Source organism: Suncus etruscus, chromosome 9, assembly GCF_024139225.1.
Source record: "Suncus etruscus isolate mSunEtr1 chromosome 9, mSunEtr1.pri.cur, whole genome shotgun sequence".
In the NCBI taxonomy this organism is placed as follows: Eukaryota; Metazoa; Chordata; class Mammalia; order Eulipotyphla; family Soricidae; genus Suncus; species Suncus etruscus.
Genome location: NC_064856.1, coordinates 96,376,832 through 96,396,967, shown reverse-complemented (window position 1 = coordinate 96,396,967; position 20,136 = coordinate 96,376,832). Strand labels below are relative to the sequence as shown.

At 51.2% G+C, this 20,136-nt stretch overlaps 1 protein-coding gene across 1 annotated transcript; it reads right to left on the bottom strand.

Moving 5' to 3' along the window:
* Positions 1–555: 555 nt before the first annotated feature.
* F2 (coagulation factor II, thrombin) lies at positions 556–18,718 on the bottom strand. The gene is made up of 14 exons (XM_049779983.1): positions 18,614–18,718; positions 18,184–18,347; positions 17,416–17,440; positions 17,034–17,084; positions 15,315–15,420; positions 15,096–15,232; positions 12,768–13,073; positions 12,380–12,514; positions 12,168–12,294; positions 10,917–11,084; positions 9,834–10,007; positions 9,025–9,206; positions 806–876; positions 556–696 (listed from the first exon to the last, which is right to left on the bottom strand). Exons 1-14 carry the CDS (start codon positions 18,690–18,692, stop codon positions 556–558), a joined length of 1,866 nt encoding a protein of 621 aa, XP_049635940.1. The 5' UTR covers positions 18,693–18,718.
* Positions 18,719–20,136: the final 1,418 nt, after the last annotated feature.

Genomic DNA, 20,136 nt, shown 5'->3' with positions numbered 1-20,136 from the left:
GTTGCAAACTCTCGCCCCGCTGAACTATCTCCCCCGGCTTCTTAAATCATTTTTTGTTTTTTGTTTTATTTTTCGTTTGCTTTTTGGGTCACACCTGGCAGTGCTCGGGGGTTACTTCTGGCTCTGTGCTCAGAAATCGCTCCTGGCAGGCTCAAGGGACCATATGGGATGCCGGGATTCGAATCATCGTCCTTCTGCATGCAAGGCAAATCTCTACCTCCATGCTATCTCCAGCCCCCCCCCTTTTTTTAATGGGGTTTATTTTGTTGTTGAGAGGCCACACTTGTTGCTAGTAGGTAGGGCCTACTTGCAGTTCGTGCTCAGGGGTCACTCCGAGTGGAAATCAAACCCTCCCCATGTGAAGTTTGCATGCAGCCCAGTGACTTTCTGCCCCCCCAACCACTTCTAGCCAATAGTATTGGCTTTTTATTTTCATAAACAGCACATAGAGACTAATGGTGTTTTTTATTCTTATTATTATTACTGAAATCTGATTTTAGAACAACAAAAATTTCATTGACTTGGTTGCAGTCTGGAGCTTAGAATGGTTGGTTCCTAGCCATACCGGTCAATCACCTTCTGCATCCACTTCTTCAGGCGGAACACATGAGTGTAGAAGCCATATTTCCCGTCCCTGTCACAGCCTTCACCCCACGAGACAATGCCCATCTGGTACCAGCGGTGGTTATAGGGGCTCTGAGGAAGAAATGGGGAGCCCAAGAGTCAAGTCCAAGGTTTTGTCAGAGCTGTCCTAATGGGTTACTGTCCCTCCTCACCCCTGTCTTACCCCAAAAGACCTGCTTACCTTCATGACAAAGGGGCCCCCACTGTCGCCTTCACAAGAATCCCCTCTCTTTGCTTCATCGGGCTTATAGCCTGGCGAAAGAATAGCTGTACTCAGGACCCATCCCCAAAGCCCTCCCAGGAGACATAGCTAATGGTCCCAGTTATCCTCGACTCATATCTTCAGCTGTACACCCCCATTCTTGAGCATTTCTGTTGTCTCTCTCCAATCTATATTCCATCTCCACCAACTTATCTCCCTAAGCACACCACAAAACTATGCATTTCCCTAATCCTGTTTTACCCAATCTCTACTCCAAAGTATCTTTGCAAAAGTCTGCTAGAGATGCTTGCAGATAATGGCCTTTCTCAGGGCTGGAGAAATAGCACAGCAGTAAGGCGTTTGCCTTAGATGCAGAAGGAAATCTAGATAATGGCATTTCTCTTTATCACACAGACCATTATCACAGTGCAGAACAACAAAAAGTAGACACTCTAGGGGCCAGAGAGATAGCACAGCAGTAGGGCGTTTGCCTTGCTTGTGGCTGACCTAGGACGGACCAGTTCGATACCCCAGCGTCCCATATAGTTCCCCAAGTCAGGAGCAATTTCTGAGTGCAGAGCCAGGAGTAACACCTGAGTGCTGCCAGATGTGACCCCCTCCAAAAGAAAGGTAGACACTCGTGCACAAACACACAAAACGCCTTTGTAACTAAAGAACACCCAGACTTCATGTATATCAAATATTAAGACATGTAAAAGATGAGGATGGAAAAATAAAAGATGCAGATGCAGGACTGGAGATAGCATGGAGGTAAGGCATTTTCCTTGCATGCAGAAGGACAGTGGTTCGATTCCCAGCATCCCATATGTTCCCCCTAGCCTGCCAGGAGCGATTTCTGAGCATAGAGCCAGGAGTAACCCCTGAGCTGCCGAGTGTGACCCAAAAAAAATAAAGAATGCAAAGCAAATCATTAAAAGATTGGGGGCGGGACTACACCCAACCCTGTAGAGGCTGCTAGGCTGAGTTTGGGGGCTTCTACCAGTGGTGCTCTGGGGATCCTACAGGGCTGGAGACTTGAACCTGGGCCTCCTGCATACAAACCATTTGTTTAAGGAATGCAATGTCTCAGCCCACTCCACCTGAGGGCAGATCTCTATAACCACTATCCCTAACTGCACTCACTGGTCCACTCTTTTTTTTTTTTTTTTTTTTTTTTTTTTGGTTTTTGGGTCACACCTGGCAGTGCTCAGGGGTTATTCCTGGCTCCAGGCTCAGAAATTGCTCCTGGCAGGCACAGGGGACCATATGGGGCGCCGGGATTCGAACCGATGACCTCCTGCATGAAAGGCAAACGCCTTACCTCCATGCTATCTCTCCGGCCCCACTGGTCCACTCTTGATTCAACCTCAATGAGGCCTTCAAGGCAGATGTAGTTTCTTCCCTCACTATGTTTCTTTCTTCTCCACATAAATCTTCTATTTGTCCCTCTGGCTTACTTCATTCAGCACAATCCCCACTGGTTCTCTTGGGTGGGTGGGGGGGGGAGACGGGGGACGGGGAGAAAGCCACAGCTGGTGATGCTTAGAAGTTACTCTTGGCTCTACACTTTGGAATCACTCCTGGTGGAGCCAGAGCAATAGTACAGCAGGTAGAGCATTTGTCTGCATAAGGCCGAAACAAAACCGACCTAGGACCAACCCAGGTTCCACTCCTGGCATCCCATATGGTCCCCCGAGCCTGCCAGGAGTGATTTTTGAGTGTAGAGCCAGGAGTAACCCCTGAGCACTGCCTGGTGTGCTCCCCCCCCCCAACAATATAGAATCACTTGGGAACAATATGAGATGCTGGGATTGAATGCTGGTCAGCCTCAAGCAAGGCAGATGCCCTACCTGTCTCCCATTCAAGTTCCTTTCCTATAGCCATTGTGTATATCTATCATAGTATAATATGTGTGTGTTCTTTACAGTGCTGGAGATCAAAACCAGACCTCTAACTTGCAAATTCTGTACATTATCACTAAGCCACATACCTGACCCTAAAGGGAAAAAGTAATAATTAGAAAGAAAAAGAGGGGCCGGGGAGATAGCATGGAGGTAAGGCGTTTGCCTTTCATGCAGAAGGTCATCGGTTCGAATCCCGGCGTCCCATATGGTCCCCCGTGCCTGCCAGGAGCAATTTCTGAGCATGGAGCCAGGAGTAACCCCTGAGCACTGCCGGGTGTGACCCAAAAAAAAAAAAACCACAAAAAAAAAAAAAAAAAAAAGAAAGAAAGAAAGAAAAAGAAGGGCCCGGAGAGATAGTACAGCAGTGTTTGCCTTGCAAGCAGCCAATCCAGGATCTAAGGTGGTTGGTTCTAATCCCGGCGTCCCATATGGTCCCCCGTGCCTACCAGGAGCTATTTCTGAGCAGATAGCCAGGAGTAACCCCTGAGCACCACAGGGTGTGGCCCAAAAAAAAAAATATATCTATATACATTTCAAAGCAAAAGTAAATAAGTAGTAGTTAGAAAACAATGATCAGAGAGATAACTTGAAAGCTGAAGTGCGGGCCTGGAGAGATAGCACAGCGGTGTTTGCCTTGAAAGCAGCCGATCCAGGACCAAAGGTGATTGGTTCGAATCCTGGTGTCCCATATGGTCCCCGTGCCTGCCAGGAGCTATTTCTGAGCAGACAGCTATTTCTGAGTACCACCGGGTGTGGTCCAAAAACCAAAAAAAAAAAAAAAAAAAAAGAAAAAAAAAAAAGCTGAAGTGCATACCTAGCATGCTGAGGCTCAACTCTCTCTCTCTCTCTCTTTTTCACTCTCTTGTCTTTCTTTTTTTCTTTTTGGGCCACACCCGGTGACACTCGGGTTACTCCTGGCTATGCACTCAGAAATCGTTCCTGGCTTGGGGGACCATATAGGACTCTGGGGGATCTAACCGCAGTCTAGGTTAGCTCGTGCAAGGAAAACGTCCTACTCTTGCACCACTGCTCCGGACCCTCTCTTGTTTTGAGGCCACACCCGGCAGTGCTCAGGGGTTATTCAGGAATCACTCCTGGCATTCTCAAGGGGATCAAATGAGGTGCTGGGATGCCTTGTATGCAAGGCAGCCCCGCTGTACTATGACTCCGTCCTGAGGCTCAACTCTTGGTTTCTGGGCCATACCTGGCAGGACTCAGGACTTACGCCTGCCTCTGTGCTCAGGGATCACTCCTAACGGCTCAAGGAACCATTCCAGATAGGGGATTGAACCCGAGTTGGTTGATTGGTGGGAGGCAAGTGCCTTATCACCATCCTTTTTCTCTGGCTGTTGAGACACAGCCTTGGTCCTTGTAACTTAAGGCTTTCACTGCCACTGAATATAGTCTGGACGTTCCTGAGTACTTCCTGGCATTTCTTCCTCCCACAGTAAATAAGATAAGAGCAGAAATGAATAAGGTACAGAACTGGAAAAAAAACAGGTTAATTCATAAATCAAGATGTATCTTTAAGGCAGTTTTGTTACTTTTTCCATCTTGGCTAATTTGCTCAAGGAAAATAAGAGGATCAGAGATTGAGAGATCGTACAACAGGGAGGGCCCTTGCATGCAGGCAACTAGGGTTTAATCCCCAACACCCCATATGGTCCCCCAAGCCCTCCAGGGATGATCCCTAAGTTCAGAGACCCGAGCACCACTGGGTGTGATCCAAAACAAGCAAAAAAGAAAAATAAGGCAGAAAACATAAACTAAATAAAAGAAGATGCCTAAGAGAACACAGTGTAACAGTCCAGAAAGAACTGTCTATACAGGGAACACTTCTTCCCCGGGACAGAGAGACTTGACATAAAAAGGGTGTCAGTTTTCGGGCCAGAGTTGTAGCACAGTGGTAGGGCGCTTGCCTTGCTCACGGCTGACCCAGGACAGATGTGGGTTTGATCCCCGGCAACCCACATGGTCCCCTGAACCAGGAGCAATTTCTGAGTGCAGAGCCAGGAGTAACCCCTGAGCACCACCAGATGTGACCCAAAAACCAAACAAAATAAAAAAGGATGTCAGTTCTCCCTAATTTGGGGTCTAACTTTAGTTTAATCTCAATTTAAAAAAAAAAAAAACACAAAAGGAGTCATGGAGATCGCTCAAAGTGGGGGAGCATATGCTTATCACCACAAAAAGTATTCTACAATTTGGGAGTGGAGGGCTCGGGTAAGACTGAATGGTGCTCCTGGCTCTGTGCTCAGGGACCACAAGACCCAAGGGACCATCTGTGATGCTGGGGGGTGGAATTAGGGTCATCTGCAGGGCAAGCACTTCATCCCCTCCTTGTACTATCTTTCCAGGCCAACAATTTTCAAGATATGAATATACAATTTGGGAATAAGGATATAAAATGGTGCTTAAGTATATGAGAAAATGTTCAAATGCTGGAGACTAAATGTCCAGAGAAAACATTGACAAATGATTTGTTAATGAATGATATAGTGTAGCTTAAGTTTTTTTATTCGTAGTTTAATTTTTTTTACATATTCAACAAAGATGAATTAGCTTCTTGGGTACTATGAATGTAAAAAAGCAAAGTACATGAACTACCAAGAGGATACTGGGATTAAAGTGCTTGCCTTGCACATAGACAACCCAGGTTTGGTCTCCAGTACAACAAATGTTCCCTAGAGGAATAGCCTAAAAGCAAACAAAAAAGCAAGAACAAAAGAATATCAGCAGGTAGGGCATGTGGCTGACCAGGTTTGATCCCTGTCATCCCATTTGATCCCCTGAGCCTGACAGGAGTGATTCCTGAGCACAGAGTCAAGAGTAACCCTGAGCACTGCCTGATGTGGCTAAAAAAAAAAAAAAAAAAAAAAAAAAACAGAGGGCCAGAGAGATAGCACAGCAGCGTTTGCCTTGCAAGCAGCCGACCCAGGACCCAAGGTGGTTGGTTCAAATCCCTGAGTCCCATGTGGTCCCCCGTGCCTGCCAGGGGCTATTTCTGTTTTTGTTTTTGTTTTTTTTGGTTTTTGGGCCACACCCGGTAATGCTCAGGGGTTACTCCTGGCTATGCGCTCAGAAGTTGCTCCTGGCTTGGGGGACCATATGGGACGCCGGGGGATCGAACCATGGTCCGTCCAAGGCTAGCGCAGGCAAGGCAGGCACCTTACCTCTAGCGCCACCGCCCAGCCCCTCAGGGGCTATTTCTGAACAGATATCCTGGAGTAACCCCTGAGCACTGCCGGGTGTGGCCCAAAAACCAAAAAAAAAATAAATAAAAATAAAAATAAAAATAAAAAAAGAATATCTAGGGGCCAGAGAGAAAGCATGGACGTAGGGTGTTTGCCTTTCATGCAGAAGAACAGTGGTTTGACCCCGGCATCCCATATGGTCCCCTGAGCCTGCCAGGAGCTATTTCTGAGCGCAGAACCAGGAGTAATCCCTGAGTGCTACCAGGTGTGACCCAAAAACCAAAAAAAAGAAAAAGATCTAGGGACCGGAACAATAGTACAGTGGGAAGGATGCTTGACTTGCATGCAACTAACCCAGGTTTGATCCCTGGTATCCCATATGGTTTCTTGAGCAGTGTCAGGAGTAATTCCTGAGTGCAAAGCCAGGAGTATCCCCTGAGCATTATCAGGTATAGCCAAAAACTATCAAAGAATATCCATAGCATGTTGCCATTTGTGTTAAAAAGAGAACTATAAAAACTTGGCATTGGAGAGCTAATATAAATGCAAGTAAAGGCACTTGCATTGCATGCAGTGAGCCCCCAGCACCACACTATGCCCTGAGCACCACCAGGAGTTTCTCATAAGCACTAAGCCAGGAGTAACACCTACATATAACCCAAAACCTCACCATCACCATTTGACATTTGAAAACATAATTGTATCTGCTCGTTTGTGCAGAATGAGAAAGGAAAAAATAAGCCACAACCTACTAAAATTAGTTACTGACTTGGATGGAAATGGGATAGAAAGGAAATGAGGTGTTTGGGAGGGTGACACAGAATGGAAGAAAGGGCTGGAGCTGAAGGGTAGGGCACTTGCCTTGCACACAGCCAACCTGCACCTCTATGGTCCCCTGAGCCCTACCAGGAGTGATTCCTCAGCAAAGAGCCAGCAGTGAGCCTTGAATACAGCAGAGTATGACCCAAAAGCCAAAAACAAAAAATTAAAAAAGTTTGGGACCGGAGAGATAGCATGGAGGTAAGGCATTTGCCTTTCATGCAGAAGGTCGATGGTTCGAATCCCGGCATCCCACATGGTCCCCTGAGCCTGCCAGGAGCGATTTCTGAGCATAGAGCCAGGAGTAATCCCTGAGCAAAGTCAGGTGTGACCAAAAAAATAAAATAATAATTTAACAAATATATCTGTTTTAAGGGGAAATGCTAAAGGGTTCTAAAGGATTCTAAAGAAGGATTCTAAGAAATCCCATTAAATCCTCCTAAACAAAAACCACAAAGGGGGGTGGAGCAATAGCACAGCGCCATAGAACAGCAATAGGGCATTTGCCTTGCACACAGCCAACCTAGGATGGACCTGGGTTCAATCCCCAGCATCCCATATGGTTCCCCAAGCCTGCCAGCAATGATTTCTGAGTGCAGAGCCAGGACTAACCCCTGAGTGCCACCAGGTGTGGCCCAACCCTGCCCCAAATGTTTTTTTTTTTTTTTTGTGGTTTTTGGGTCACACCCGGCAGTGCTCAGGGGTTACTCCTGGCTCCATGCTCAGAAATTGCTCCTTGCCGGCACGGGGGACCATATGTGACACCGGGATTCGAACCGATGACCTTCTGCATGAAAGGCAAACGCCTTACCTCCATGCTATCTCTCCGGCCCCTGCCCCAAATGTTTTCAATTTTAGAAGGTCAGGGGAGCTGAAAGGAAACACTTAGCCTAGGTGAGTCAAGTAGCAGTTTATATAGTTTATATAAAAATTTATATAGTATATAAATATACTATAGCAGTTTATAGCAGTTTATAGGAGAGGATAAAAAAGAGAGATTAAAGCAGTCAAGAGAGAGAATGGGCTTTTCCAAAGGCAGAGCAAACCCCAGGGCACATCTCAGCATCGAAGTAGGAAAGGACCATCTCAAGAGAGGAGATGCAGGAGACATGCACATGCAGACACGGTGTGCACTAAATGGCATTTTAGATCAGGGACTGGGGGAGGGCCGGGTGTCCAGAAGGAACCCAAACTCCTTTGTTTTTTTTTTTTTTTTTTGGTTTTTGGGTCACACCTGGCAGTGCTCAGGGGTTATTCCTGGCTCCAGGCTCAGAAATTGCTCCTGGCAGGCACAGGGGACCATATGGGGCGCCGGGATTCGAACCGATGACCTCCTGCATGAAAGGCAAACGCCTTACCTCCATGCTATCTCTCCGGCCCCCCCAAACTCCTTTGAACACAGTTTCAGCTTTAGTCCTCAGCTAGAGAAAGACCAAAGCGACAATGAAGAAGTCCTACACCAGGAGAGGAAACCATAAGGTGCAGGGGCGAGTGTTGACCACACAGACAAGCGGCAGGGTTCAGACCCACAGTTAGGGGCATAAGTAAGAAAAGGCCCAAGGAAACCTGGAGCCGGAACAATAGCACAACAGGTAGAATGTTCTCCTTGGATGCAGCCAATCTGGGCTTGATCCCCAGCATCCCCTATGGCTCCCAAGCACTGCCAGAAACGATCAGTAAGCCCTGAGCACAGTTGGTTGTGCCCTCTACCAAAAAAGAAAATCATTCATAGTGATAATACAACAGGTAGACCGTTTTGCCTTGCTAACAGTCGCCACAACCAACCAGGTTCCATTCCACAGCATCTCATATAGTCCCCCAAGCCAGCCCAGAGTAATTCCAACCAAGAGCAATTCCAGTCAGAGCCAGGAATAACCATTAAGTACCTGACTACCTAAGTATCTCTGGGTATAGGAGGGTGGGAGGGAAGGAAGGAAGGAAGGAAGGAAGGAAGGAAGGAAGGAAGGAAGGAAGGAAGGAAGGAAGGAAGGAAGGAAGGAAGGAAGGAAGGAAGGAAGGAAGGAAGGAAGGGAGGGAGGGAGGGAGGGAGGGAGGGAGGGAGGGAGGGAGGGAGGGAGGGAGGGAGGGAGGGAGGGAGGGAGGGAAGGAGAGAGGGAGGGAAGAAGGGAAGGGAAGGAGGGAGGGAGAAAGGGAGGGAGGGAGGGAAGGGGGGAAGGAGGGAGGGAGGGAGGGAAGGAGGGTTTTGCCACAAGCCTGACTCCCAAGCCCCCCAAGACAAATTCTCTGCCTCCAAATCTGCCCTATATGCCCACAGACTTGCCAGCACAAAACATGTTGTCGGTGACTCTGATTCTTGTAGAGTCCTTGCAGATCTGCCGCTCCACAAGGGGCAGGTTGACTACCTGCAGCACAGTGGGCTGCAACTCCCCGGGGCTCACTGTCCATGTCTCCTTCAGGTTACCCCAGCCGGTCACCCGCCCTTTGTGTCCAGCCTGGAGTAATCTTTGGGGAAAGGAGAAAGAACCAGTGGAAATTCAAGCATCCAGAACCTTCCTCAGCAACCCACACCCAACCCCCCAACTGCAGCTCCCCAAGAACTGAGTATGGAAAGGTCTGGGTCCCAGCCCCCCAGGCATCATCAGGTGTGGCCCAACTTCTCCCTCCATAATAAAAGCACAGGTGCCAGAGCAAGAGCACAGTGGGGAGGACTCTTGCCTTGCATGGGGCCAACTCAGGTTCCATCCCCAGCATCCCATAGGGTGCTCTGAGCCCACCTTTAGTGATCCCTGAGCACAGAGCCAGGAATAAGACCTGAGCACTGCCAGGTGTGGCCCCCAACCCCCCCCAATATATGACTAAAAATAGAAATACAGAAGAGGGGCTGGAGCGATAGCATAGCAGTAGGGCTTTTTTGCCTTGCACTCGGCCAACCCGGGACAGGCTTAAGTTTGATTCCCAGCATCCCATATGGTCCCCTGAGCCTGTCAGGAGCCATTTCTGAGCACAGAGCCAGGAGGATCCCCTGTGCACTGTCAGGTGTGACCCAAAAACTTAAAAAAAAATACAAAAGGGCTGTGTGCCTCCTACTCAAACTGGGGCCTCCAAGAGGGTAGGGTGAGTGAGGCTCACTTGTTGGCCGTCTCCCTGTCCGGCAGGCACACAGGGGCAATGTGGTCAGTGAAGTGAATGGGCTTCTTGAGCTTCAGTAGAGCAATGTCGCGGTCGAGGTTCTCCCGCCAGTTGTACCGCGGGTGGATGATGATCCTTTCCAGCATGGAGATCTTCTCGATGTTCCGCTCGTACCTGCGCAGAGCCCGGCAGGCAGGAGAATCGGCTTCGGGCCACTACACAGGAGCCATCCGCTGCCCAGAAGGAGCCTACCCACCCTTGGGGTCCCCTGGCAGCTCTTTCTGAGTCAGAACTGAATTCCCAGGGCAGGGGCATTCAGTAGCCTGAACAGAGCAGGAGAGAAGAAAAGGGATGGGCCAGAGTGATAGCACAGCAGGTAGGGCGTTTGCTTTGCATGCAACCATCTTGAGTTTGATCCCTGGCAACCCATATGATCCCTGAGCCAGCCAGGGGTGATTTCTGAGTGCAGAGCCAAAAGCAACTCCTGAGCACTGCTGGGTGTGGAAGAGAAGAAGGAGGAGCAAAAGAGGAGGAGGAGAAGGATGAAGTGGAGGAGGAGGAGGAGAAGGAGGAGAAGAGAAGGAGGAGGAGGAAGAAGAAGAAGAAGAGGAGGAGGAGGAGGAGGAGGACGACGACGACGACGACGACGAGGAAAGGGGAGATTGGAGTTTGGAATTTCCTTCTCTGTCCCCCAGCTCCACAGTCAAATGGAACTTTTCCACAGCAGCTGTGGTGGTTTATTTGTATGTCAAGATTGGGGAGGGAGGGAGGGAGGGAGGGAGGGAGGGAGAGAGAGAGAGAGAGAGAGAGAGAGAGAGAGAGAGAGAGAGAGAGAGAGAGAGAGAGAGAGAGAGAGAGAGAGAGAAGGGACCTCAGGAAGATCTCAGCACATATGGGAGACCAGGGCTTTGAACTCATGACCAGCGACTTGCAAAGTCGCAACTACCAAGGTTTCTGCTATGGTTGCATCATTGACCAAATAGCTAATAGCTATTGACCCAAATAGCCCCAGGCCTTCCCAGGCACTCTGGGGGTCTCAGAGCCCCACGAACCAGCACCCCCCGACCCGGGTTCGTTCTGTACCTGGTGCGGGAGTGCTTGCCAATGCGCACCAGCAGGTCATTCACCGTGAAGTTCTTGTCCCAGGGTGGGTAGAACAGGCAGTGGGCAGCTGTGAGGACCCAGCGATCGCTGAGAAGGCTGGCCCCACACAGCAGTTCCTGGGGGCTCTTCCGGAACAGCATCACCTGCCTTGGGAAAGCAGGTACGCCTTAGTAGCTGGGCCCTCACCACCTCCATAGTGCTAGCTTTAAACCTTAAAGCTCAGGTTTAAGGAGGAAAGGGGGAGCAAAGAGGGAAGGAATCAAGCAAAAAACATTTTTGAGGGGCCGGAGAGATAGCATGGAGGTAGGGCGTTTGCCTTTCATGCAGGAGGTCATAGGTTCGAATCCCGGCGCCCCATATGGTCCCCCGTGCCTGCCAGGAGCAATTTCTGAGCCTGGAGCCAGGAATAACCCCTGAGCACTGCCGGGTGTGACCCAAAAATCACAAAAAAAAAAAAAAAATTTTGAATAAAATGGAATGAGGCTGAAGCAATAGCACAGCTGTAGGGCGTTTGCCTTGCACGCAACCAACACAGGATTTACCCCAGTTCAAATCCTGGCATCCCATATGGTCCCCCAAGCCTGCCAGGATCGACTTCTGAGCACAGAGCCAGGAGTAAACCCTGAGCACCACTGAGTATGACAGCTTTCCCTACCCACCCACCCACCCCCAAAAAAAAGAGGGAAAAAGAAAATTGGACTGGAGTGATCAGACAGGTAGAATATTTGTCTTATATGTAATCTACCTGGGTTCAATTCCTGGCACCTCCTAGGGTACCCCCAGAGTTAATTCTTGAGTGCCAAGTCAGGAGCAAGCCCTGAAAATTACTGGGGAAAAATAACGACGACGACGACGACAAGTGGGGCTGGAGAACTAGTACAGCAGATAGGGTGTTTGCCTTTCATATGGCCAACCTGGTTTGATCTCCAGCACCCAAGCATGACCAGGAGTGATTCCTGAATACACAGCCAGGAGTAAGTTCTGAGTGTCACCAGGTATGGCCCCAAAACAACCAGAGAAAAAGGGAATCAGAAATATTTGTTCTCTGAGCCCAGCTCCCAACTTGGCCCAGGCTTCCTGAGATACTGGGGTCTCCTTGTCACTTTGATACTTCCAGGCCAGAGTTTGCACAGTTCCAACACAGGTCTGAGGGCAGAAGAGCTAGAGTTGAGAGACGGAACCCCCACCCACATTCCCCAAGATGGGGACATAGTCGGGTCGCACACGCACCAGGGTGCCAACCCAATCTCAGCTTCCTGCCCGCCCACGATGCGCCCTTCGATGTAAGACTCCAGAAGCTCATGCTCTGACTTGTCCTCCACTGACTTCTTCTCAAACAGCGGCCGCAGCCCACAGTCTGCAGAGTAAGAGGGAGCAGTCAAGGCTGGGCCCAGTCCCCTACACAGCCCCCCAACTCACCAAGTCAGGTCCCACAAAGGCACCTGATTCCCCGAGGCCGAAGGTCTTCTCGTCAAAGAAGGGCTGGAAATTATCGGAGGACGTGCGCCCTTCGATGGCCGTTGCCAGATCGAAGTCCGTTATATCGGTCCCTTCCTCCTCCTCCTCCAGGAATTCCTCTGCAGGGACCCAGACACAGGCTGGGGACGGGCCACACCAAGCCCACCTCAAGGCTTCCCCAGGACCTCTGCAGGCCTTGAAGACCTTGAAGAATAGAGACTAAGGGTGCCCTTGGATGACTAGGCCACACTTTACTTGGCTGGAAAATAGGAATGTTTCTGGAAGGCTGGAATGAACCTCCAGGGTTTGACGCAAGCAAGCCTGTGCCCAGTGCTGGGCTCTGTCCTCTCACCCACTCCAGGCCCTTCTCACCACAGTAGTTGAGGTCGCAGTACTCGAAGCCACCACCTGCTACATAGCACCAAGCACCCTCCTGGTCCTGGTCTGGGTTGCGGCAGAAGTTCTGGAGCACTGGCACGTCGGGCTGGAAGGCCTGGACCTTGCTCTGCCCCTGGGCCTTCTGGTCATCCCAGGGCAGGCAGGGGTTCCCATGCATGGTGACTGCCAGTTGGCCCTCGTAGTAGCGGCCGCGCTCAGGCACACACTCAGATGGAGAAGGGACATTCACGGTGGGGCCTTTGGTGCGGGGTGTCATTGGCCCAGGGACCCACATCTGGCCTGGTGCGGAGAGAGAGGAGAGGAGAGGATGGGAACCTCCGTGGGGTGCCTGCGTAGGTGATAAGTCCCTGCCCCTACGCCCGCCTGCATCAGGACCTGGGAAGAACCTCACTATCCTTCACTTTGCTCTTACAAAAGAGGCTATCAGAGGGGGACCAAAATGACAAGGGCATTCACCTTGCTTGTGGCCAATCTGGGTTCACTCCTCCTAAGCATCCCTGAGAACCACTAAGAGTGATTCCTAAGTGTAGAGTCAGGAGTAACCCCTAAGCAAAATAAGAAATAAATAAGTAGGGGCTGGAGTGTTAGCACAGCAGTAAGGCTGAACAATGCCGACCTGGGACAGACCCGGATTTGATTCCTGGTATCCCATATGGTCCCCCGAGCCTGCCAGGAGTGATTTCTGAGCACAGAGCCAGGAGTAACCCCTGAGAGCTGCTGGGTGTGCCTCTGAAACAAACAAACAAAAAAAAGTTACTAGACAAAAAAGGAAGCTGGGGCTAGAATGACAGCATAGCTAGCGGGTAGGGCATTTGCCGTGCTTGTGGCCAACCTGGGTTCGATCCCCAACATCCTATATGGTCCCATGAGCCTGCCAGGAGTGATTTCTGACACAGAGCCAGGAGTAACCCCTGAATGCAACGGGGGTGTGGTCCCAAAACAAAACAAAAACAAAAAACAATTAAGCAGTACAGGGGTGGTGCCATAGTATAGCAGAGGGATGACACAGTTCCCCTAAGTCCCATCAGAAATGATCCCTGAGCACAGAACCAGGAGAAAGCCCTGAACACCACTGGGTGTGGCCCCAAAACAAAACAAATAAGTGAAAGGGGCATCCAGCACTCCTTACAGAGTATAGGGATGTGGGTAAGGATGGGCCAGAAGCAGTGAGAGCCCTGTCCTGGCTTTGCCATGCTTTGGCCGCCACAGGGGGCCTTTCTCTGGGGAGGGATCCTGTGTTCTCATAGGGCACAGCTGCGGTCTGTCTCCCTAGGGGTCATTTTAGCCAATGTCACCCTGTGCATGGGAGGCAGGAGTCTGTGGTTCTCAGGGGTTACACCTGGTTCTGCACTCGGATATCACTCCTGGCGGGCTCATGTAGGCCCCTTGCCTGTACTACAGCTCCAGCCCTGTGGGTGGAATTATTGGGACAGATCTTGGTTTTGGTTTTGGGGCCCACGCTCATCAGAGATCAGGGATTGCTGCTGCGGTCTCACTCCCAACTCTTTTTTTTTTTTTTTTTTTTTTTTTTGGTTTTTGGTTTTTGGGTCACACCCGGCAGTGCTTGGGTTACTCCTGGCTCTACGCTCAGAAATTGCTCCTGGCAGGCTTGGGGGACCATATGGGATGCTGGGATTCGAACCATTGTCTTTCTGCATGTAAGGCAAACGCCCTACTTCCATGCCATTTCTCTGATCCCTCACTCCCAACTCTTAGTCATGACTAAGTGGCACACACAGGGATCAGAAGTCACCAACACACAGTTGTGACTGTGACTGTGTGGGCTTGCTCATAGGGACAGAAGGCAGGACAGGGGCCTGGAGAGTAGAGAAAAGTCTGGATATCCAGAAAACAGAGATGGGGTCACCAGAAAGCAGAGGAAGGTCACCAGAAAGTAGAGACAAGCTGAGGCTGAAGAGATAGCACAGTGGTAAGGTGTTTGCCTTGCACGCGGTGGCCAACTCAGGACAGACTAGGGTTCAATTTCCGGCATCCATATGGTCCCCCAAGCCTGCCAGGAATGATTTCTGAGCACAGAGCCAGGAATAACTTCTGAGCGCCACCGGGTGTGGCCCAACCCCCCCCCCCCAAAAAAAAAGGAAAGGAAAGAAAAAAAGTAGAGACAAGGGGTCACCAGGAAGTAGAGAGGAGATTACCAGAAAGCAGAAAGAGCGTCCCCAGGAAACAGAGATGGGATCACCAGGAAGCAGGGGGCAGTCAGAAGCCAGGCCTGCCAGGTAGGCTGACTGCAGTGACCACAGGCCTAGCTGTTCTTCAGTGCCCTGGGGACCAGCAGCTCACCACACACAGGCACGATGCACTCCTCCCTCCGCACTGTAGGGTTCGTGGTGTAGCACCAGGGCCCGGTACTGCTGCCGTCCGGGTTGCGGCAGAAATTCTCCTGCAGGTCGGCCCGAGGGTGGGTAGTGGAGTTGATTCTGAAACAAAAAATGGCTCAGCAGGAGGCTGTGCCACCCGACCTCCTCTCCCCCAACCTGCCCTGCTCTGCTTGTCACTCACTCAGGCTTATGTGGGTAGCGACTCCTCCAGAGCTGGCACTCGATGCCTGAGACCGTGACACTCACATTCCCTCGGTAGTTTGTGCCCAGTCCTTCAGCACAGCTGCCTGCACAGAGTCCAAACCAGGCCTCTCACTCTCGGGATTAGGGCCCCTTCTCTGTCCACACCCTCTTTCTCATTTTATAGTTTGGGGCCACACTTAGTGATGCTGGGTTCAGGGGACCACGTGCAGTGTTGGGAATTAAACGGGGATCAGCCATGTGCCTACCTGCTGTACTTTCTCCCCACCCAACCTCTAGGTCTTTAGTCGTTTAGTTATTTTTCTTTCTTCTTTTTCTCTTTCTCTTTCTCTCTTTCTTTCTCTTTCTTTCTTTCTTTCTCTTTCTTTCTTTCTTTCTTTCTTTCTTTCTTTCTTTCTTTCTTTCTTTCTTTCTTTCTTTCTTTCTTTCTTTCTTTCTTTCTTTCTTTCTTTCTTTCTTTCTTTCTTTCTTTCTTTCTTTCCTTTCTTTCTTTCTTCTTTTTTTTTCTTTTTTTTTTTTGTCACACCCAGCAGTGCTCAGGGGTTACTTCTGGCTCTGCACTCACAAGTCGCTCCTGGGCCCGGAGAAATAGCACAGCGGTGTTTGCCTTGCAAGCAGCCGATCCAGGACCAAAGGTGGTTGGTTCGAATCCCGGTATCCCATATGGTCCCCCGTGCCTGCCAGGAGCTATTTCTGAGCAGACAGCCAGGAGTAACCCCTGAGCATAGCTGGGTGTGGCCCAAAAACCAAAACCAAAACAAAACAGAAGTCGCTCCTGGCAGGCATGGGGACCATATGGGATGCCAGAATTTGAACTGAGGTCCATCCATTGTTGGCTGCGTGCAAGGCCTTACCACTGTGCTATTGCTCTGGCCCATAGTTGTTTTTCTTTTGTTTTGGGATGGTGCTCAGGGGATACTCCTGTCTACATTCAGAAATTACTCCTGACAGGCTCAGGGGACCATATGGGATGTTTAGGATCAGATCTGGGTCAGCCACATGCCAGGTACATGCCCTACCCAAAGTGTTATCACTCCAGCCCCTATTTGTTTTTGTTTTTTTTTAAGTCATGCCAGACTATGCTCAGGGACCAGACTAATGGGGGACCTGTCTGTGGTGCTTGGGATGGCACGAGGGTCTGCAAGGCAAGAACCCTCCCTGCTGTATTGTCATTCTAGCACCTTAGTTTCTTAAAGCCTCCAGAGCTTGACCCAGTGTGTGGCCCAAAGAGGGGCTTTGTGAGTGACTCTGAGGTAAGACCAAGGTATTTGGTCATTTGTCAAGGCATTTGTTTTGCACATGGCCAACACAGGATGGACCCAGTTTGAATCTCGGCATCCCATATGGTCCCCCATGTCTGCCAGGAGCGAATTCTGAGTGCAGAGCCAGGAGTAACCCCTGAGCACCGCCAGATATGACCCCCCCCAAAAAAAGAGAAAGACACAGATGAGGAGTTGGGAACCCCCGAGGGTGCTGAAGATGGCATGGATGGATGTGGGTGGAACTTTCCCCAGCTGGTGTGGACAAGGACCCAGAGGACAGAGAAGCTCCAATGCTCAGTTTTCTGCCCATTCATTCATGGGTCCATGGCACCCATCCTTCTTCCTGCCTGATTTCCTACTTTCCTGGGGCACATATACCCCGACCACTCTGCTCCTCCCCTCTTCCCCCATTTCCTCCCCTGCCCCCAGCACCTCACCTTCCATACATTCACTGAGCTTGTCTCGAACTGTTTTCACCGAGTCACAAGCTGGAAAAGAGGCAGAGATCAGTTTGAGACTAGTGGACAGGATACATTCAAGTGGGGGCAGAGATGGACAGAGACAGCCAGGTGGAGGGAGGGAGATAGAAGGAGAGACAGAGAGAAAGAAGGAGCGAGAGCGAGAGCAAGAGAGAGAGGGGAGGAGGGAGGGAGGGAGAGAGAGATAGGGAGGGAGGGAAAGAGATAGGGAGGGAGAGAGAGAGAAAGAGAGAGAGAGAGAAGGCCAAGTGGGCAGGAGAAAAGCTGGGTGCATTGGAAGACTCTCTGGAGGCAGGAACACTGTGAGAAGAGAGTCCCAGAACCCCATGCCCCTACTCACCCGTGTACTTGGCCCAGAACACATCCTGAAAGACAAGGATGAAGTATGAGGCGCGGCCAGGATGCCGCTTGGCTCAATTCTTTGGTCACCTTTAGCTTCCTCCTGACCCTCTCTGCAGGGCCACACTCCGGAATGTGTAGCAGTTTCCCAAACCCAAGTCACTGAGGAGGATACTTGAGGGACAAGGGGAGACCCCACCCCACTGCCATGCCCAAAAGAGACCTCTGGGGGGGGGGCGGAGAGATAACACAGTGGTGTTTGCCTTGCAAGCACCCGATCCAGGACCAAAGGTGGTTGGTTCGAATCCCGGTGTCCCATATGGTCCCCCGTGCCTGCCAGGAGCTATTTCTGAGCAGACAGCCAGGAGTAACCCCTGAGCAACGCCGGGTGTGGCTCAAAAACCAAAGAGAGAGAGAGAGAGAGAGAGAGAGAGAGAGAGAGAGAGAGAGAGAGAGAGAGAGAGAGAGAGAGAGAGAGAGAGAGAGAGAGAGGAGAGAGAGAGGAGAGAGAGAGGAGAGAGAGAGAGAGAGAGAGAGAGAGAGAGAGAGAGAGAGAGAGAGAGAGAGAGAGAGAGAGAGAGACCTCTGGGGGACAGTAGGTGAGGAAAAATGTTATGTGCCTCTCAAGTACCAGAGGAGAGCTGTGAGGCCACGTGGGCCAGAAATCCCAAAGAGGCAGAGTGTGGGGCCCAGGGAACCTCCTGGCAAGGAGCGCTAACACATGCCAGTGCTCAATGCCCAGTACCCCTGGCTGCCCCCATGCCCTCACCGTGCCGTGGGTGGACTCGATGGCCTCGAAGGCCTCCTCGTAGACGCACACCTCCTCCAAGCACTCACGTTCCAGGTTGCCTTGGCGCATCTCCTCCAGAAGGCCGCTGTTGGCCCGGCGAACCCGTGAGAGCAGCGCCAGCGCCTGCTGCGGGGCCAGGAACACTGCAGGGGACGGGCACAGCGGTCTTGGCCTTCAAGGGGGCACGAGCCAGGCCTGGCCTGGGCCACTCACCTCCAAAGGGGGCTACAGAGGCTTCCCTCCTGCCCCCCCAAGTGGCAAGAAAGAAGCGAGTTCGAGACCACTGACAACACCAGCCCTTGTTCCAGTGGAGCTGGCACAAGCCTGAAGGTGGGCTCTGGGGACCCTGAGTCTGGTCTGGGAACTCACCACCATTGGCCTGGACGCCTCGGCTTCGAGCCCCCCTTACCTTGCTGGCAGTGACCGAGGCAGAGCAGGGTGGCCAGGGCCACGTAGCCGGGCAGCCATAGCCCCCGGACGTGCGCCATGGCGTGCCGGCTCCTGGAACTGAGGGCTCGTCCTGACCCCCACGGTTAATGTTGAACCAACGTGAAGAAATCGAGGGAGCGGGGAGGTCAGCAGGTCAGGGCCCGCGGGCCAGTGCAGAGGGGCCGCCCCCGCCATCTGGGAGGCATTGGGGGGGGGACCCAGGAGGGAAAGCAGAAAGGAAAAGGCCACTGCAAGCAAGTGGCCAAGGCCCCCTGTTCCCTGAGACCCTGCAGCTGTGGGCTCCTGCACAAACTGGGTCACTTTCTGCGTCTGTGCTATAGGAACCGAATTTTCTTATGAAGTTTTTTGGTTTTGTTTTTGGGGCATACCTGGCGGTGCTCAGGGATTACTCCTGGCTCTGTGCTCAGAAATCACTCCTGGCAAGCTTGGGGGACCATATGGAATGGCAGGGACCGAACCCAAGTCTGTCCCGGGATGGCCGCATGCGAGGCAAATTCCCTTCCTCTGTGCTATCTGGCTCCAGGATTTTCTTACAAGGATTCAAGACTCAGAATGCAAAGTCCAGGAAACAGGATGGTTATGGCTTTGTTTTGGGGGTCGCCTCCAAGGCTGCCAAGGCTATGTAGAAGGCCCTGCAATGTTGTGGAGCCAACCAGGCCTCCGACTGGTAAAGCAAATGCACTAGTCCTTTTGGGTTATCTCCTTTTGGGTCTCAAGATATGGCTAGGGTCAGGGTGATGCCCCAAGGGCTAAGGGCAGTGTTTCTATGTGAGTGGCTCTGGTTTGATTCCCAGTACTGCCTGGTCTCTCAAGCAGCAGGGCAGCACCCCTGAAATAGAAATTGCCCCTAGGATTACTGGGACTGGCCCCAAACCTCAAGACCAGAATCCACAGTGGCAGTTTCTGCACTGCCTGATGGGCCTGCTCAAAGTGCAGGTGCCCAGGGCAGGAACTTCTCTGCCCACCTGCCCACCCTGCCCAGGCCTGGTCCTGACCCTCCCCCACTTACTGTTTGCGGTACACAAGGTCAATATTAGTCCTGGGTCCATCGAGAGCAGGAGGACAAAGAGCAGGAACAGAGAGAACACAGGCCACGACAGCCACGTCTACATCCGAGGGGGTAGGCAGAGAACTGGAACCAGGATGCTATGAGCCTGCTGTACTCTCTGGGGTCCTGTTCCTGAACTTATATTTACAGATATTTATATATATATATATTTTTGTTTGTTTTTGGGCCACACCCGTTTGACGCTCAGGGGTTACTCCTGGCTATGCACTCAGAAATCGCCCCTGGCTTGGGGGGACCATATGGGACACCGGGGGATCGAACCACAGTCCGTCCTACACTAACGCTTGCAACGCAGACACCTTACATCTAGCGCCACCTTCCCGACCCCATATCTATCTTTCTTTCTTTCTTTCTTTCTTTCTTTCTTTCTTTCTTTCTTTCTTTCTTTCTTTCTTTCTTTCTTTCTTTCTTTC